The sequence below is a fragment of the Mauremys mutica genome, chromosome 6 (genome assembly GCF_020497125.1).
Source record: "Mauremys mutica isolate MM-2020 ecotype Southern chromosome 6, ASM2049712v1, whole genome shotgun sequence".
Lineage (NCBI taxonomy): Eukaryota > Metazoa > Chordata > Testudines > Geoemydidae > Mauremys > Mauremys mutica.
Window position 1 is genome coordinate 15,363,038 of NC_059077.1, and position 21,465 is coordinate 15,384,502.

Consider the following 21,465-nt stretch of genomic DNA (forward strand, 5'->3'; position numbering starts at 1 on the left):
GTGAGGAACATGGTGATGGCATTAAAACATACGGCTCACCATATGCTAAAGAGTTTTGGCTCTTCTCCAACTGAACAGCAGAGCCACTGATTAGAATCAACATGACTTTTTCCCCTTTATCTGTAAATACCTTTGTCAACTCCCCCATGGGCACTTCCACTGTCAGACACTTAGAGACAGGAGATGTTTTGGGAAGTTTCCAGTTTGGTATTTGCTGGACACATTTAACATTTGTTTACACTTTGGATGAGTTATGTTCCTGCCCCCTGAACACTCTGATGGTAAGTTCCTCCAGGAATAATGAAACCCTGCTTGTGAAAGCAGAAACAGGCAGATGAGAATTCCCATGCCATTCATTTTATCCAACAAGCTGTTTGGTTTAGTTAGAGAGGCAGGTACTGGAAAGAGTGAATAGATCAGCAATGGCACAACAGATAGTGCCTAGAGCAGAGGGGACGTAGGCAGGTGATCTGTGGGTGATATACGCATGAATACTAGGTGGGGGGAAAGCATACCACGGCCATTCATTGCTAACTGTGTCAAGTATGTTCTGCTCATTTGCCTCTTGGACAATCTAACAAACAGCTCCAATTAATATTTTGGCAGCTAAAGGATGCTTATGGAGGAGGTGTTCATTTTTCACTCCTCAAAAGACATGCTGGCACTGCCATGTTTCAGGCCTTCAGTTCCTCAGCCAATAGCATGGAATATTTAGCAGAGATTCTCTTGAAGTGATGTGACAAACTGAAGCCTTCATGTTGCCACTGCCTTGACTCCTCCTCCGCTGAAGCCTTTACCCTTCCTTTCACCCCTCTCTCACCTTGATGGCGGCAGAGAGCCTCCTCTGTGGACTCCCTAATTCCTCCCTGCCCAGATCTCCGTATGTGCAGATACCACCATCAGATTTAACACATGGCCATTATTCCCACATTCAAAATTACCATCAAAGATGAGGGCCCTCAATGTGCTAAGCATCGTCCAGACATGTAACAAAGATGACAGTCCTTGCTGTCAAGGATCACAATCTAAATGGGAGACAGGACCAAAGAGGAGGACAAAACAGACAAATAGGACAGTAGAACGAAGAAACCAAAAACACCCAAAAACAGACACAAAACCCCAAACCCAACTTCATCACTCATTTTAGGTTCCAATTAAAAATTGTCCTCTCAAACCAGGGCTTTGGAGTGGAGCCCGGAGCTGGAGAGTGGAGCTGCAGGTTTTTGCCTGGAGCTGGAGCAGAACTGGAGCACAGCTCCAAAGGCCTGTCTCAAACTCAAAGGAACGGTGCCATCCCACGTCAGACGTTGCCCCTCTTCCTTTCCCATCGATTAACACTGCTTCCTCCGTCCCTCCCAACCATCTTGCCATTGCTGGTGCAAAACCCTTCTCCTCAAACATCTTCCTCCTAGCGCTCCTCACTTCCCTAATTGATCCTCCACAGCTTCTTCCTCTGTGACAGCTTGCTATTGTTCTTTCAGTTCTGTACTGATGCCACTTAAGCTTTACACACTACAACTCTTTTTGTATGAAACGTACTGCAGAAATGAAGCTGTGTTGAACATTCAGAGTTACTATTCCAACTGCCAGCAGAAACAAAGCTTCAACACAGATGAGAAAACACTCAGCTTTTGGCCAGGCTGGTGCCATAAGCAAAGTAAATCACCACACAAGAGTTTGAAGTCTTGACTTCCCCAACCCCCAAGAGGTCCCAGCCGAGACTGGAATCCCATTATGTTCAACTAAAAGACAATCACTGCCCCGAAGAGTTTACTAGCTAAATAGACAAGACCAACAAAAGGTGGGAAGAAAACCAGAAGCACAGAGAGATGAAGTAATTTGCCCAACATCACACAGCAGGTCAGTGGTAGAGATGGGAACAGAGCCTGGTCTCCCAAGCCCCAACCCATTATCCTGTCCAGCAGGCCATGCCATCTCTTTCAAATGTGCAGGAGCGGCATCACCCATGCAGCATACAGACCGAGTTCTTCCACTCCTGAGAGAATCTCAATGAAGCCTGACCTTTACTGCTGCAACTGAGTTCTGTGCGATAATCCCCACAGTCCTGTGTTAGGATTTTTGAGAGCCTAGGATTCCCATGGAGTATGTAACACTGAATTCATCACTCCAGAAAGAGATTTGTGATAGACACAAAGCAGCCAGGAACAGGCCTGCTGGAACCATAAATCCATGAAAATTCACTTAGATGAAAAGGATAAGAAAAAGGAGCCAGTAACAACAACAGCAGAAACATTTCAACTGTCAGGAACCAAAAGCTTTCAATTCCCTGAAAGAGATCCTGATGTTCACGTAACCTTTATTTGATGCATGTATGTGTCACTCCATGCTAATCTAAAGTTTATCAGACCAACATGCACCCATCACACTCAACTCAGCAAGGACTTCATAAGATTGGCCTAAACAATAAAAACAAACTGCACAGGAGAAATATTAAAAGGAGGAAAAAACCCCGTTATCCAGCCATGTAAATCTGTCTTTTTAAAAAATGAATAGAGCCTTTATTCAATTTAGAAGCCGACTTGGCTGTGTAGCTATGGCTCTGAAGGATATGACAGACATGTCACTAACTGAAAACCTACAGTAAATTGAACGGTCACAAAATAGCCTAAAGGACAGATTTCCATTTAACATAAAATAACTGTGGAATAAAAACCCCAAGACTTAGTCCAGCTCTAACAAACTACTTCATTTTGGCACAGGTGGCCCTGAATGTTATCTATCAGAATGACAGGAGCTGAGTAGAACTTTTATCATGCCATATTTCAGGTATGGACTGTTCATCCTACTCCATTTATGAGACCTATACCAGTAGGAAACAGCGATCAACACCTGTTAAGAGCAGAAAACAGACCTTTAGAATGTAACCAGTCTTCTCTAAAGGAAGACGAGTTAATTGCAAAGCAGCATCACAGGGAAACACACTAAATCTAACAGCGTGAATCCAAAGATGAATGTGTCCAAAGATGAATGTGTCCATCTAACAAACACTTAAGGTATCTTAATGGTTTTATATCAAATAAACTCTCTGTCATAATATTGAAATGACTCATTCCTTTATGTCCTGGCAACAGCATCTATGCAGTTTCCACAACATACAACAGCAAGCGGTCTTCTGACCTTCCCTTCTTTACCACCACTACCCCCAGAATTGACAGAACTCACCCTGGCTGTTTCTATCAGGTTCACCTGAACACTGAAGGTTTTGAAGTGTTAAGCTGCTGGAATTCCCACAAAACCCGAGAGGGGGAAATAACTACATAGAATTTTAAATAGTGATGAATGTTACCAGACTGGCAGCACTGGAGCCTTCACATACAGCAGAGGCTGTGGCAGTGCAAGCTTCACCCACACAGCCCCATTCTCTGACCTAGATGGAGAACTCCAGGAGGTAAAAGGATAGCCAGCCAATCAAGCCAGTTAGTGCCAGTTGTGAGATGGGCAAAAAGAACTGAGCCAAAACCACATGCTCATTTCACATCTGTTACCTAATTCCTTGCTAGGATACCAGCACTATCCTGGATTATTGGGCTCGCTGTTCTTCACGGAAGCCTTGTCTCAGAAGCAGAAGAGAGGTAACTGATTATGGAAATAAAGGAATCCACAGCTGGCAGTAAAGCAGAAAGAAAGTTTCCTGCTCATTTTCTCCAGTAGTATGATGTAAGGGCAGGCAGCTCTGTGGGATGATCAGGGAGAGGAATGTGTGTGTGTTATTGGGAAGGAACACAGGCACTGGACTACTATTCTAAGGACACCGCATTTACAGAGAGGAGAAAGATGAGTTCCAATGGGGGCCTCAGATAAAAGGAGTAGGCTGGCAAACCTGGAACACATTTATACTAAAGAGACACCTCAGTTTTGCACATGAATGTTAATCACATCACTGGATTTCATTACTTGTTAGCAGTGGGAGAGAAGAGTGAGAGTGTCTAACAGCTGGTCAGGCTGGCAGCTCCAAGGTTGGCTCTATGTTCTGGAGTTCTGCTGAGAGTCAGACACCAGGGAGTAGGGGCAGGCTCCAGCAGATGTCCAGAACTAGGGCTCTACCAAATTCACGGCCGTGAAATAAACATCACCGACCATGAAATCAGACCTCCCAGCTGAAATGTACTTATTGGAGAGGAGTGGGAGGGGAACAATGAATGCAAGGAGGTCCTGTGGAGTGGCACATGTGTCACATATTTATGGATGGCCCTTGGCATATTAACAACCACAGGAGAAGACTATCAAGCTGCGCAAACAAATGTGTCCCCAGTCTTATCACTCAGTTCCAAGGTGCATTATGTTGCTTTCCCAGTGACACTGGCACTCTGACATACTGCTATTGGCCTCCCTGCTCATACTGAACCAAAAAAGAAGAATTGTTTTCATAACAGCCTAATCAAGCATCTCTCATTCCTGCTCCCCAGCTGCCTGTTCAGTAAGAGGGTAACACACTATGTGCCAGTGTAAAACCGGTTCATTGGCAGGAGCTGTGAATTATTCACACAGCCCTTGGAGCATTTTCAGTTTGGGGAAGCAGTGTCTGTTAACTGTTCTAGTAACACAGCAGATCGTCCCCCGGACAATTAAAAAAAATTACCTGCTCAATGGAAAAACCAAATTAGATGAAGCAGTTCATGAAAAATATATTTCCTGGCACAATTATACCAGTCACACAGATTGTAGGCTGTGCAGCTCTGCTAAAACATGGTGCTGAAAGCAGTAAGGTCAAGCTGGCTTGTTGGTTGGGGAAATTAGTTCCTTTAATGTTCCTCAACAGAACATCAATCTAACTGGAGTGAGCTTGGTAGTTTCCATAGCACTTGATCTTTGTAACAAAAGAGTGTCAGTAGAGCTGACTCTTGGCATTCAGAGATGACAAGTGGGTAAAACTCCTCTTTGTGCACAGAGCCATACAAGCCTGGTGCACCACTTAAATGTTCAAGTTAGGGCATAAGCAGTGCATGGGCCTATGATGACCCTCTACACCCAATAAGATTAAGTCCTTCTTTAAGAAATTACCCACCTATCAAAGCAACGGACCAATGCAGTGCTGGGAATTTCCTGAGCAAAACTGTCCAGTTTTCTCAGACTATAAACTTGTGGGGAGCTGGGAGCTCCATGCACTTCAGGAGCTGAGACAGTCAGAGATTTGGCTGCCCTCTACTACTGTTTTCCATGAGCCTCCAAAATTTTGATACAGTGAAATCATACAGGCGGCCCTGAAGTAAATTCCATAGCCAACTCTGCACCACCATGACATGGTAGCGTTTCATCATGATGTTGGTTTTGCCACATGCTAATGCAATGTGATTGTCTCAGCATGACGCTGTCCTGCAGAACAAGTTCATACTCAGCTGAAAAAGGCGACATCAGAACAGACCATCCTTCTTCCTCCATTCTTTCCTAAGTATGAATCCTCAGCTCAACTCTAGGAAGATGGTCAAGGTACTCAATCATTGATCAATCTTTTCAAATGACCTAGCTCCAGATCATTGGTCTATAGAGCTCATTTACCTAGGCTCTTCTAACATTCCCATCAACATGACATTTATAAGAACTCAATTTCAAAAAGGTTTCTCCTAAATTGGTCCAGCAAGGACTCTACTCAGTTATTACTCATTTTGGTTTTTAAATGTTAGCAGCAGCAGCTGCCCACAGCTTAGGATACCGGGTTGATTTCAGCCTGTGTTAGCAAGGGAAGCCTTTTGAAAAGTTCTCTGAAAATAGACAGGCCTGAGTTCTTTTCAAAAACCCTTTGGCCAGATCTACACTTGGAGTGCTTTGCTGGTTCATTATACTGGCAAGGCATTCCTAGTGGGGACACCGCTTATACTGGCAAAACTATGCTTTTAATCGTATAGCTTATCCCTCTCCTTCCCTTGCCCCACAAAACAAAATAAGCTATACAGGCAAAACCACAGATCTGGGTTATAACCCCCATCTATGCGAGGGGCTTCTGCTGGCACAGCTACGTTGGTCACAATTCGTCATGCCTTGACCAACATCGCCAACAAAAGTTTGTAGCGTAGAAGTGGCCTTAGGCAAGTAGTTCCATTAAAGAAGGCCCTCCAGTCAAAATGTTTCATGTTGGGCTCCATCAACTGCGTTTTCCCCACTGAGTGCCCTGTCTCAACGGGCTGTGGCTGGAAAGGTGATATCCAAGATAACCAGGTCCCACCCACTAGTGAGTTTGAAGATTAGGACCAGAATCTCTAATGCAATAAGTGTATGCATGTTGGAGAGGGAAAGCACCAAACAGTTTATAAGGAATAAACTGGCATTACTTTTTCTGACAAGTTCATCTAAAGATTGTAGAGTAACACCAGAGAGAGGAGTTTCCTTTGTCACCCTCCTTTAGCACCATTTTTTATAAAAAAAAGACAAGCACTGAAATGAAATCAGGGTTTTATACTGGAGTAAACCTGAAAAGGCTAAGCATACATAGAAAAAAAAAAGTGTCACTTGGCCAGTTATTTTCTGTATTCTGCTGGCTTTTACTTCTGATACTTATGGGTTTGAATAAGCAATATGAAATATTTACTCCTTCCAATTCATCTGCCAGCAAAGTCATAATTTGGTGATTGTGACAGTATGACGTTTTAAAAATTACTTGGATGTCATACACAGACTACAACTTCGCCGCAGAATCAAGTTGAAATAGATTGGCTGCGAGGCAGGAAACCTTTGATTTGAATACGAATACCTTTGAGAACCTGAGACCGTGGCAAAGTGATGTACGATGGACTTTTTTTTTAAAAATACACCAAGAACTTGTAATGATTCAGGCTTGTTCAGAGGATCATTTGAAGCTTAGATCTACCACTGACAAGGGCAACATATATAATTTTAATTAACTTACAGTGTCATCTTCAAATTTCAGGTGTAGGCTTTTATCCCCTTCTTTGTAATCCTTGATAATTTCTCCTGATCTCCACACTTCATCAGGGTCAGGAACCCAAACTTTTGTGTACTGAAAAGAAAAATGCATGAAAACCAGTTAGGGTCAGAAATATACTTATTCACTAGGGATACAATCCTACTCTCATTGCAGAGTCAATGGACGTTTCTGTCATTGGCTTCAATGAAAGCAACATCAAGACCTACCTCAACATATAGCACTACATTAGAGTCATGAATCAGACTGCTTCTTGACTAGATTGGTTTACTTGCTTGTTACTAATTAACTATAAAGATCAAGTACAGTATGATACACAACTATGTACTCCCCTGTGAAGTGATCTCTGAGTTTGATTACACTGACAATTTACCTGTCATTGTAGGTCGTGAAAATAATAGCATAATTCTTAGACAATTTTAAGAAAGCAAATGCTTCTCTTTATGGAATGACAGAAAGGTGGCTTTTGAAATACAAAACATGCTTTCTGAGGAACAGAAACGTACTACACAAAGCATAAACTAGGCAAAGCATAAACATTTACAATGTTATCACAAAAGAGCAGCTTCTCGTTAATTCATTAATAGCTTCATTATTAAAGCAGATACAATAGCTGTAAAGATGTCAGATAAAAAGTGATGCCTACAAAGGTTTACAGGAATTAAAATTCTAATTCAAAGAGCCGCAATGAATATTCACACGCATGCCCCTCAAAGGTAAGTGGATATACTTTTGATTTCTCCAAATGTCTCAAACATACAATTACACCTCTAAACCTGCAAAGGCCCCAGTGTGGGGGACACGGTCAGAGACCAAACCAAGGAGGGACACCAAAAAATTCATACATTTCACACACACACACACACACACACGTTCCATAGTCAAGAAATGCCAGAAGGTTATCTGTGCAACCTTAATTTGGCCCCCCATGTGTGTATGCATGATGACAATCTTTAATTACATAATTTCCCCACACATACACACACTATTTTTTCACCACAGGAAACCTGTTTCATCAGTGCACAGTTAATTAGCAGCCACTCAATATTTTGTTTTATACTGTTCAGTGCAAGTCCCCAGGCTTCCCCCGCTCCCACTGCATACTATTCAAACCGTGCTCTGAAGACAATTATTAATTTCCTCATGGGTTTGTCTATGTAGCTCATCAGTATAGTATAAGAATGCTTCACAAATACTATGTTCCCAAAAACCTTGTGAGGTGAGAGGATGGTATTAGCCCCATTTAACAGATGGCGAACTGCAGCACAGAGAGATCAAGGTCAAAAGTATCCACTAATCTCGGATGCACAATCTGAGGTGTCGAGGACTTGACTTTATGAAATAAGTAGCATTATATAGCACTTCATATGTTCCAGGCACAGCTTCACCTGACTTCAGCTGTAGTTATGAGTGCTCAGAACGTCTGCAAATCAGCTTTTAGGGGTTCCAGCTGAGCATCCAGAAAATGAGGAACACAGTTAACATCCTGTGAAAAGTTTGGTTGAAGTGACTTGTCCAGCATCACACAGGAGCTCTGTGGTAGACGCAAAGACAGAATCCAGTTCTTCAATGCAGCATTCAACTGAGTAGACTGAGCCCATCCTTTCTCTTCCTGCAATCCCCTGCCTCATTCCTTACACACTTTCCAGCTTCTGCAACAAACGAAGAACAGCCTCCTTTTTTACACAACCCTCATTTATTCCCAGGGCTGGATGTGCACTGCGTGAGACAAGGGTCCTATTGTGGGGAAAAAGTAGTATGTGACCACGTAACTAAAGACTGTACAATACTAGCAGGCCCAATTAAAATTGCACAGGCAACCTTAATTCTGTCATTTCCTAACTTTTGAGCGCTCGACTTTGTAACCTTTTAACATAGGGTTTGTAATGTTTAATTTCCTAGGTTTTCCTGGGCGCGGGGGCGGATGGCAACAAATTCCATCATACTGATCCCTGGATGGGCCAGCAGCAGGGTTGCAACTTTTAGATGCACCACACAGACCTCTGCCACTTGCACTAAAAACACAGTAAATGATAGCGTGACAACCTAGTATTGCTTTCTGTAGACCAGCTCTAGAAGAGGACGAGACACTTTGCCAGTGGGTTTCCACAGATATTTGCTGACAGCAAAGGAATGCGGAGACTCAGAAATCTTGGGTTCTGTTCCAGGCTCTGAAGGGGTGCGAGCTCTAGGCAGCTCAGACACCCCCCAAGCTTGACTTATTCTGCCCCACCCCTTCCAGTCCCTTCTCTTCCCTTCCCCTAGCTCCCAAGTCCCCGGTGCTTTAGATGATCTTTCAAATATGCTGGGCCCAAACTATTAATAGACTTGAGGGCAAGGACCAAGACCTTGAACTTGACTTGCTACTTTATGGGGAGTGAGGGTAGAGATCAGAGGACAGTTGTGATGTGCTCACAGTAGCCCATGCGGCTGAGAAGACCAGCTGCAGTGTTCTGTATAACTGCAGGTTCCTATGTGCTGATGGCTTCACGCTTGGGTACACGGTATTGCTGTAGTCCAATCAGGAGGTGATAAAGATATGTATAATGGACTCAAGGTCGTTGTTCAGCAGGATGGGATAGTTTCCTAGCCAACCAGAGAGGACAGAAAGCACTTCTCACAGATGCTCTCCGGGCCACAGAGCACCACAGGTTGAGTTAAAGTTACCTTAACCCCTGCCCCAACCAGCCTGCTTCTATGAGGCACAGCACAGACTCTCAGCCAGTTCACTGCATCACCTGTATATTTGTTTATAAATAAAACCTCATGAGATTATCAGAAAGCAGCATCAAGTCAAAACGAAGAGGCATAGCTTCGGGGCAGGGAAGGGAGAGATGCAGACTGGCTGTGAATAGAAATGGCCCTGTACAGTCATACAACACAACAACAGAAAGGCGGGTTTCAATGAGGGTGAAATTCCAAAAGGAAACAGATTTAAAGAAAGAGAGACACACAGAGGCCCACAATCTGGTCTAAGTTCCAGCCCCAGGAGAAACCCACTATGGAATCAAGGTTAACTCTGTTGCGGGGGAAGACTCTGCAGGTGGAGATACCTGGAAACGTTGGGAACATTTTGAGATTTTAGAAATATTTTAGATTTTTATAGCACATTTCATCCTGAAGGACTTTACAAGTTCTGCACAAAGATCCATTGGAATTCAGCTTCCTCTGGAGTAGAGACTCCAACAACAGGTAGGGGGAGAAGAAGAATCTAATGTGCAGATTGCCCACAGCAAGCCGAGAAGGGCCCCCAACACACATCTATCTCAACACTTTTGTAGGTCCCCTCCCCACACTACCTGAACATCCACGGGTTGCTAATAAGAAATCCCAAAGGCAGGGCTGTCGGGAAGATTTAAATATACAAGTCTAACCTGAGCACCCCCTGTAACCCTAATAGGGAATAAATCTCAATAGAAGAGCAGAATTGTTTATGCATAACAAGATTACATTACTTAGCATCATAACATCATGTTCCAATGAGGTTTGATTCATTTATATGGCAGTGTATTATCTTAGATGATATCATGCAATGAAATAAATACCCACATTAGCCTATTTAAAAGCATCCTACTATGCTAAGTGAAGTAGGTAGGAGGGCAATACGATGCATTTGCTGCACTAGCACTTGGTTCTGCAAATATTTATGAAGCACTGCACATAGCAGTGTGAGCAATTCCAACAGATCGATGGGACTCAACAAACAACACCGGATTTCCAGACACACAAGGCATCTTCACTGGAAGAGAAGTGTCCATTTCCCACAACAAGGAAACAACACACAAGAGTTGAATGAATACTGAAAATCCAATGCAGTGGGTTTCACTCCTGCTGACCTCAGGCAGAAGCTATGTTTACAATGCAATAGTACGTATATCCCTGATTGCACGTTCCATGCACTGTGAAACTGCTATAGTACGAACTATAGGTTATCTTCCCTTAGCATAGACCAGCTTTTCAGAGTGTGAAACCAGGACACCTGCCACGGCAGGCACACCGAGGACGGACTTGGGAACATCGGCTGGGACAGCCCCATCTCATGCCTTCCTTGTTTCTGACTCCTCCCTTTCTTCCCACTTACTCTATAGATTTGGCTCCATGCATGAGAGGTGCTGTAGTGAGGACTCATACAGAGGAGGGGCTGGACTAGGAGTTCTCACAAGCCTTGGGGCGGGCTTGTTGGAGGGGATAGGTCCTGAGTCCAACATGTATTCAATCAATATGCTACTAGTTTCACCAGCTCAGCTGGCCACTTCTCCTTGTCACAAAAAAGTTATTTTGTTGTTGTCAGGGACATATGATCACCATGATTCCGACTAAAAACGCTTCACTGTAAACATTGGTGCCTAAAACCTTTAGCCTGCCTGACAGGATAAACAGTGTAAATTATACAGTAGGAAACAGAAATGGCAAAGGAATTCTATGCCCACAAAGTTCTGCATTTGCTTTTGTTAGTAAAACACAAAGAAGTCCTAAATATTTAAATAAGCCTTATATAACCCTCCTCCTCCCTGCCACACACCCCAAATGCATCCTGATAGCAATACAGTTACATCCCTTTGAAAGCAAAACCTACTGTGCACTACTTAGGCTAATTTTAAGAGCCACTCCAGAGTTAAAGAAACAGCATTTGTAAAAATAATCTGCTATGCAGCTGAACAGCAATGGATTTTTATATGTATAATGTGTAATTATTGTTAAGATTGCTCAATAGCTGCAGCAGCAGGATCCTTTATGTGAATGGAGCTATACAAAGACATCAGCAGAACAAAAGAAAAAACAAAAGGGCATATCTTTTGCCATGCACTGCACCTTATTTTGTGCCTCCCAATACCACCTCAGTGCACACCAAGTTTTTACCCTTAATAGTAACTCTCATTTAGATAGAAGTGGTGCCATTAAAAGTCTTGGCATTTACAGCTTGCATTAACATTTGCTTGGATTAAAGCTACCATGGAATTACCGCAAATACAGTGTGGCAAGAAAGAAAAGGATTCTGATAGTGCCTAGTGTAACACCTTTCACCCTAAAGCACCTCACATAGTACTGCAGACTCACTTCACCCACTACTGAAATGCAGCCACCACTGGGGTGAAGGATAGCAGCCAGATAGATTACTAGCACACAAGAACAGTGGACCAAGTTCCCCCTCTGCCAAAAGACACACAGAGATAAGCCTTGCTCCTATAAGCAGTATCATGGAACCTTTAACATCCACACATAGCATATAGGATCTTTGTTTTGGAGTTCTTGACTGACACACACACAGAGACACACACAGACACACACAGATCCAAGACAGCAGAGGTATTTAAAAACTTCTACCAGCAAGATGCAACCACCACACACAAGGAATTGCCAATGTTCTTATTCTTTATCCAAACCATCAAAACATTTGGAAAATAATATGGGTTTTAGTTCAGATAAATAGTAGTGACAAATTAAAACAAGACTGACACTGTATGTCAGTTCCTCAGTATAAAAAGAAACAGTACAGGTCTGTCGCATCTTACACGATTTCAGCTTTATGCGGTCGTCTTAAAAAAAAAAAAAAAAGAAAAACAATAATTTTAATACTGTACTTATAGTCTGGGCGATTCCGCCCGCCATTCAACTCAATGTAATTTTGACTATACGCGGTTTTCGCTTTACCATGGAATGGAACCCCCGCGTAAGATGAGACTCGCCTGTACTGCCATATCCCCACAAAAGTTTCAAAACAGATATTGCATGTAAGTGTTTAACACAGATGTAGAAATGCCAGAGTTCAGAAGCATACTGGGAAGGAAAAACGTATTGCACTGGAAAGAAATTACTATGTCCCAATAGCCAACTCTGAAATCTCTTTTTACATAACATGCCACAGGAACATCCATGGAGGAGAGGTATAGCTAAGAGAAGTGCGTGCATTTTTACAAATCCCATTTTCATGGGTTTATTACTGCAGTCTTGAAACTTCATTCCAGGCTGCAAAAAAAATAAAACCTGGCCTATGACTAGGACCCTACCAAATTCATGGTCCATTTTGGTCAATTTCATGGTCATAGGATTTTAAAAATAGTAAATGCCATGATTTCAGCTATTTAAATCTGAAATTTCATGGTGTTGTAATTGAAAAGGTCCTGACCTAAGTTCCCTCTAAGCTGCGTAGCTGCCTATTAAGCACCGCACAGGCACTCAGGGCAGCGGCGGGGAGAGATCACTCTTCCCAAGCCCCGTACCTGCCACGGCACCCATCTCTCAGCCCCAACCAAGTCCAGCGCTGAACCTGTGGCGGCCGGGGGACAGGTACCCCTCCCCCCAGCCCTGATCCAGCCTGGCCCAGAGCTGCAGTCGCCAGGGGACAGGCGCTCCTTCCTCGGACCAGAGCTGCTATAGCCAGGGGACAGGTCCCCCTCCCTTAGCCCAAATCTAGCCGGACAAGCGCCTCTCTCCTGGCCCGAACCGAACCCAGCCCAGGACCTGCCATGGCCAGGGGGACAAGCGTCCCTCCCCTGGCCCAGCCCAGCCTGGACCTGCCACGCAGGAGAGGCGCCTTCTCCCCACACCCCTTCCAGCCCAGGTGCTTCTGCAGGGAAAGAGAGCTGGCGGGGGGGGGATCCTCTCTTCCCACCGTAGCCAAGGGGAGCCCCACTGCACCCCAAACCCTTCATCCCCAGCCCCACCCTAGAGCCCGCACTCCACTCCTCTGCCCCAGACCTGAGCCCCTCATCCCTGACCCCAACCCAGAGCCTCCACCCCCAGCCAGAGCCCTCACCCCCCACACTCCAACCCTCTTCCCAAGTCCTGAGCCCCCTCCCACACTCCGAACCCCTCAGCCTCACCCCACCACATGAATTTTGTTATGTGCGCCAGGATCACATCACCTCCATATTGGTGCACACAACAAAATTCATTCCATCATGGGTGAGAAAAATTAGAGGAAACACCAGTCCTGACCCAAAAAGGAGTTGCAAGGTTATTATACAGAGGGTTGCGGTACTGCTACCCTTACTTCTGTGCTGCTGCTGACAGGGCACCGCCTTCAGAACCAGGCAGCTGGAGAGCGGCAGCTGCTGGCTGAGAGCCCAGGATATTGGGGACACAAGGTGAGTGAAGGAATATCTTTTATTGGACCAATTTCTGTTGGTGAGAGAGAGAGAAGCTTTCGAGATTACAGAGCTCTTCTTCAGGTCTGGGAAACTTAGAGCGTCACAGTTAAATACAAGGTGGAACAGACTGTTTAGCATAAGCAATTAACACATATTTCAAGGGACCATTCAAGGTGCAGTGGAGACCACAGACCAGGACATCACCTCAAATCAGCACCAGACACTGCTATAACAGATGCAAAACCTGCTGACATATCTCCACTGCTACAATGATTAACACCCTCCACAACACATCTTTCAACATCCCTGGATCCTACACATGAGGTGTACTTCATCTAGTGCACTAAATAGCCCAACAGCAACTATGTGGGTGAAACCAGACAATCGCTACAGTCTTGTATGAACACAGGAAAATAAGACAAACACCTTATCACCTGTGGGTGAACTCCTTTCACAAAGCAATCACTCTGTATTTGACCTTCTCATCCTCAAGGGAAACATGCACAACACTTTCAAAAGATGAGCCCGGGAGCTTAAATTCGTAACTTTGCTAGACACTAGAAATCATGGATTGAATAGAGATGCTGGATTTATGGCTTATTACAAGCATCTGTAACCCACTAACAAACTCCCTGCCAACTACTTGCCCCCTTTCTTTGCTCTCCTCCCTATAACTGGAGGGGTATGAACAGGCCACTTCACTTTGAATGGTCCCTTGAAATATGAATTTATGCCAAACAGTCTGTTCCATCTTGTATTTAACTGTGACACACTGAGGGCAGGTCCACACTTAAAACGCTGCACCAATGCAGCTGTAGCACTTTAGTGAAGATGCTCTACGCCGACAGGAGAGAGCTCTCCCATCAACATACGGTAGTTAATCCACCTCCACAAGAGGTGGTATCTATGTCGGCGGGAGGAGAAGCTCTCCTGCTGGCATAGTGCTGTCTACACTGACGCTTGGGTCGGTATAACTACATTGCTCAGAGATGTGGATTTTTCACACCCCTGAACAACGCAGTTATACCAAAGTAATTCTGTAGAGCAGACCTGGCCTAAGTAAGTGAAGAAAAGCTCTGTGTAAGCTTGTGTTTCTCACCAACAGAAGCTGGTCCACTAAAAGATATTACCTCACCCACCCTAACCTGGTTCCAGCGACAGACATGCTGTAAGTGGTCAAATACGCACTAGACCTGTCTCTCCTCGGCAGATCTGGTCACTATTCTAGTCTCCTTGTTGCAGTGCCTTGCATTTCTCTATGAATAGTCATTTAATCACTCCATTATACCTTCTTGTACAATATCCCATCATAAACCAAAAGGTGAAGCAGCACTGAGCAATGATACACAGATAGCCTTCCAGATTGGGTAAAAGTGTCTCCACAGTGAATGTCAGGATATACAAAAATACAGCTTGGACAGTTCATTTCAGCGGTCTGTGTGATCCCTTTAAGAAACCCATGTTTAATAAAGCAGAGGGTAACTTCTGCTGTCAAGGTTGTTTGCTTGACCTGGAGTGAGTTAGGGATATGGAATCCGTCCCACTTCAGGGAGCAGAATGGGAGTGAAGCAACATCCAAATTCCCCCGCACCGTTGTGCTGCTGGGAAAGCCAGCATATCAGGTTACCTGTGCATCAGCCAGCCTCTATCTCAAGCCCCCGTGTGCTATGGACGCAGAGAGTCCTGGTGAAGCAGCTCCAGTTTGCAAACCCTCTACACAGGGCTTTTCAACCCTTCCCCTCAGAGCGTTGCTACATCTGGGGCCTCCACAGCTGCAGGGGCTGGATATTTTCTCTATTGCTCAAGTCCTCGAACAAAAGTCTGGCTAAGAACTCTGATGTCTAATTTTCCCTCTTTCTCCAAACATTTTAGAAGTATGTCTGACATAGCGTTTCTGTACTCCATGTCACACATTTAAGATCCAGCTTGTATCCCACTGGAAAAAAGGGCAGAGACCCAGCTCCCCAAAAGGTCTGGAGTTCACAGTTCTAGTCCCTATTGCTTGCAAGATTTCCAACCTTAAACATGAGCCTAGTCTGGAACTGAGCACTTCCCTTCCTGCACCACAGGCTACAGAGATTTTTCCTCTAAATTACCAATTTTGGGTGGAAGGAAGAAAGGAGAAGGCAACATTTATATTCTTCTTGTCTATAGAACAGTGTAAACACACTAGCATCTCAGATGGCTTGTGAAGTTAGAACAGTTTGTTTAGCAGAAGTTAATTCTCACTAACCAAAAGCAACATAAAATTGACAACTTGGAAATTAGTAGGGGGCCTTCAGCACAGATGACTGAAGCAAACTAGCCAACTTATTGGATGGACAGCTGCAGAAACACAGTTATTTATCCACAGAGAACCTACAAAAGCAGCAGGAGCTGTACAAGTTTCCTCAAATAAGAAACCAAATATGTTGCAGCTCAGACCTGATGGATCAGCTTTAGGGGTAAGAGTTTAGTTCAGTCTCCATTACCAGTTCAGTCCTCAGCCTCTCTGCCCAGGCTGCTATTTAGTGACAAATGTGGTGACTGGGTTTTATGCTATTTAACCACTATCAGATGATAGACGCTTTCAACCTCCATCAATCAGGGTGAATTTGAACTAGCAACCTAAGGGTTAAAAAGCCTTCATATCCCATTAACAGTCCCGTGAGAGATCCAGTACTTAGAACTATCGTTTTAATAATAAAACTAATTTTCCAATTCACCAAGATTAAATAAAAGACTCTATAAACACAAGAATTCAACGGTTTGAAGGAAAATGGGATTTTTACAAAATATTTTGTAGGATAAGAAGAAGAGATGAACTATAATACTACAGTTGTAATCAAAATTTAATGCAGTGAAAACTAAGAGCATGACATCCTTTACTTCAAACAAGTTTCAATACTGAGCCTTCTAAAGAAAGAAATTGACAAAAACCCACTTACAGCTCTTGTAAGTGTGGTAGATTACGAAAATAAAAGATGATAAAATAATTATAAGTTCAAAGTAAAAAATGTTCCAGTGTGACCTCTCAGAAGCTGATTCTGCACAGCAGGAAGTATTCTCAGCTTCCATGGATGTCAATGGGAGATGAAGGTGCATAGCGTCACAAAGGAGGTGCTCAGTACATTGCAGGATTAAGCCTTCAGATCCCAGCTTTTCCTACTGCTGATGGAATTAGTGTTACTGTTTTCATGAAGTAAAGATGTTCAAGGAAGATTTACTTATTGAGTCATAGAAACGCTGGGTGTGTCCAAGCGTGCAGATGGAAATTCCCATTCTTTAGTCAAGTGACTGTCGGACTTCCTGAGAGAATCTGAATGTTACCACACCTCCAAGACATGGAACCATATAATTCAACAGTCATTTTGGGAATAGTACTTACATCTCCGCCTGTATGTCCATATAGACATAAGAACAGCCATACTGGGTCAGACCAAGGGTCCATCTAGCCTAGTGACCTGTCTTCTGACTGTGGCCAATGCCAGGTGCTCCAGAGGGAATGAACAGGTAATCATCAAGTGATTCATCCCCTGTTGCCTATTCCCAGCTTCTGGCAAACAGAGGCTAGGGACACCATCCCTGCCCATCCTGGCTAATAGCCATTGATGGACCTATCATCCATGAATTTATCTAGTTCTTTTTTGAACCCTGTTATAGTCTTGGCCTTTACAAGGAGTTCCACAGGTTGACTGTATGTTGTGTGAAGAAATGCTTCCTTTGGTTTGTTTTAAACCTGCTGCATATTCATTTCATTTGGTGACCCCTAGTTCTTGTGTTATGAGAAGGAGTAAATAACACTTATTTACTCTCTGTACACAAGTCATGATTTCACTCACCTCTATCATATACCCACCTTAATCATCTCTTTTCCAATCTGAAAAGTCCGAGTTTTATTAATCTCTCCTCATACATTCCATACCCCTAATCATTTTTGTTGCCCTTTTCTGAACCTTTTCCAATATCTCTCTTTTGAGATGGGGCGACCACATCTGCATGCAATAGTCAAGATGTGGGAGTACCATGAATTTATAGAGCCAATATGATATTTTCTGTCTTATTATCTATTCCTTTCTTAATGATTCCCAACGTTCTGATCACTTTTTTGACTGCCACTGCACATTGAGTGGATATTTTCAGAGAACTATCCATAATGACTCCAAGATCTCTCTCGCGTGGTAAAAGCTAATTCAGACCCCATCATTTTATACATATAGCTGGGATTATTTTTTCCAATGTGCATTACTTTGCATTTATCAACACAGACTTTTCTTTCCCCTCACCTTTTTTTTTCCCCCCAAATGTGTTTATAATTCTAGGCAGAAGTTTTCAAAAGTGACTAGCAATACAGGATGCTCCATCTGACACACCGTAAACAAAGTGATGAGTTCTCCTTTTAAAAAGGTGTCACCTTGGGATCCCAAAAGTTGAGGCATTCAAAATAACTAGCCATTTTGGCAAGGAAGGCCTTAGCTTTTTAATTCACTTGAGACTTTAAACTTGGTATTCGGCTTCCTCTCAGTATACTTCTTAGAGGGGACCACAAAGCCTGATTGATCTGAAGTGAAACCTATCAGCTGTGGATACCTCTATTCTGCTTGTATGATCCATTCCTGTGATCAGCAAGGACTGTCAAAATAGGTAGGGCTTGTGAGACAATCATTCCATACTTGAGAGAGTGTTATACCCTGACTTGTAAAAGCAGCAAAGAGTCCTGTGGCACCTTATAGACTAACAGACGTTTTGGAGCATGAGCTTTCGTGGGTGAATACCGACGAAGTGGGTATTCACCCACGAAAGCTCATGCTCCAAAACGTCTGTTAGTCTATAAGGTGCCACAGGACTCTTTGCTGCTTTTACAGATCCAGACTAACACGGCTACCCCTCTGATACTTGATACCCTGACTTGTGCACAGGCAGGGAATAAAGTGTGGAGCAATAAAGTTGTTCCCTTAGGATACAGGGAAATACCTAGAAATTCAGCTCCTTGATATTGTATGATGGGTCACCCTTAGTAATTCCTCTCCATTCTGAGTGCTTTGTGCACTTTAGATATTAGCCTGTTCTGATCCCATCCTTTCATCAAGCTACAGATACTTGGCTCTTCTAATCCTTCCCCATAGGACATGTAGTCCTTTAAACCAGAGACTGATCACTGCTTATGTTTCACTCCCTTATCCCATCCTGTTTCTCTTTTTCACCTGTTTTAGAGACTGTATGCTCTTCAGGGCAAGGACAATCCCTTATTTGATGGTTTTACACCACCTACAACAATGGAGCTCTGTCAGGTAAAACACAAAACCCAGAATGTACTATGTCAATTGTATGGCAATAAGGTAAACTACTTAGTCCATAGATATGAATGTTTTGGAAGTGTGATCTGGCCTTGTTATACCCATTTTACCCATGGCAAAACTAAGGCTCACAGTGGAGAAGTGACTCACCCAGCTCACGTGCAAGAAATAGAACCCAAGAGCATGTCTACACTGCAACTAGCAGCCTGGGTCTATGCACTTCTGCTGGCAAGAGTCTAGCTAGTACTCTAGATATGCAGACACTGTGGCTTGGACGTTGAAGCTTGGACGTTGAAGCCTGGGAGGTCTGAGCTCCAGACTAAGCCGCAACATCAAAGCAACATCTCCCCCAGCTATTTTAGAGTGCTAGCACAAGCCCCACTAGCACCAGCCTGTGAACCCAGGCTGAGAGACTCACTCCCAGATGCAGTGTAAACAGGTCCCAAGTCTTCAGACTCCCAGTCTGGACACCATTAAACCATGCTGCTTCCCTGCCACAGAGTTTGTGCTACCTCTCTGCAGGCTGAAGTGTTGCAATCTATTTCACAGGGGGAAAGGCTGCTGAATAAATTGACACATGCAAATTCAGAATGAAAAAACACCAAGCAGCTGCCCTGTTGCTTGTACTAACCACTGTGACTGTGAATGATTTGCACACGTACTACCTAGTGCAACCCTGTCTAGGTTTCTGAAGTATCTGTGGCTAACTCAAAGGGCCTCTGCAGGCAGAGAATAGTGGGCTGGTTTGAACACAACCACCGAGAAGGGAAAAGGAAAGAACTCCTAAATGAAGTGGAGCTCACACTGACTAAGGCCTAACATGCCGTAGAGATTCTTAGGCCTGGTCTATACTGGGGGGAATTGATCTAAGATATGCAACTTCAGCTATGAGAATAGCTTAGCTGAAGTCGATGCATCTTAGATCGACTTACTTCGCATCTTTGCGGCACGGGATCGATGGCCGCCGCTCCCCCGTCGACTCCGCTTCCACCTCTCGCCCTGGTGGAGTTTTAGAGTCGACGGGGAGCGCGTTCGGGGATCAATGTATCGTGTCTAGACGAGAGGCAACACATCGATCCCCAATAGATCGATCGCTACCCACCGACATACCCTTAGATAAGTAGTGGCTGGACTAATGGATTGCAGTTGGTCTGGTGAATATTGTAACAGTTCTAAAGCAGTGGAAGTGTTTTTATTGAAAGAGAGATGAGTTGAGCATCCTAAGAGAAGGATTATTGGGCTTTGATTTACTCCCTTATAGTCCTCTCTCCCCCTCACTAGCTTCTGTTCTTCTCAGCCAGCCCTTGGACAGCGTACTCTCTTCACACAGAGCTACTTTTCCTAGAAGTAAACCCTTGATAATTTCAAGGCTGCATTCTGCCCTTTCACGAAATGGACACTTACCTTCTATGGCAGGCTGGCTATCTCCTCTGGTTTCACGCTCTCCATTTTTTACATCAAATTTGCATGTCACTGTCAACCATACACCCGTGTTGAAGGCCTGGCAGGGTGCACAGAGCTTTAGTATGCCTTGCTCTCCTTGCGTCCATTTAACTGCTTCCTTTATCATGACTGGCAATAGAATGGCATCTTCTGCCTCAATACCTTTTCATTAGGGTGGGTGCTGGGTTCCATCCAAGCCATCTTAGCAGCTTTGGCCCATCTGAACTTGTCCTCAGGTTTCACCCTCTATCTGGACAATACTCACATCTATAGCCTCACTTCACTTTTTCAGCCCTTTCTTCACTTTCTCCCTAACCCCACCACTTTTACTTCAATATCTTTCTCCAAGTATGAAAAGCTCCTCAGTATACATCCAGTAAAGAAGACACCTTGATTAAGGCTTGGCCCATTACACCCCCCCACTATCTGGAGGCAAGTGGGTTGATAGTTAAAGAACTAATCCCAGCTCTGCCACAGACTTGGCAGATAGAACACTGGGCAAACCACAGTCTCCCAGCACATCAGTTTCACCATCTAGAGAACAGGCTTCTCCACTTCTGTAGAATACTTTGACATCTGGTATTATTATTGTTAATCTGAAACAACTTTTCTATACCCATTTGACCGCTTGACTCTGCAAATCCCATCTCAAGGCTTCATTGACCCTAACAAAACACCCAAATCCTACTCGAGTATCCCAAATCATCCCTTATGTTCAGACCATTTCCCCAAGCTTAGCATGATTAGAATCCATGCC

The 21,465-nt window shown here is 43.9% G+C and overlaps 1 protein-coding gene across 2 annotated transcripts in view; it reads right to left on the reverse strand.

The window, feature by feature from the left end:
• MYO5B (myosin VB) overlaps positions 1 to 21,465 on the reverse strand; it is a 353,047-nt gene that overhangs the window by 229,624 nt on the left and 101,958 nt on the right. For both annotated transcript variants that reach the window (XM_045022478.1, XM_045022477.1), the window contains exon 2: positions 6,863 to 6,973. In XM_045022478.1, coding sequence (XP_044878413.1) covers positions 6,863 to 6,973 — 111 coding nt within the window. The remainder of the gene's footprint in view (positions 1 to 6,862; positions 6,974 to 21,465) is intronic.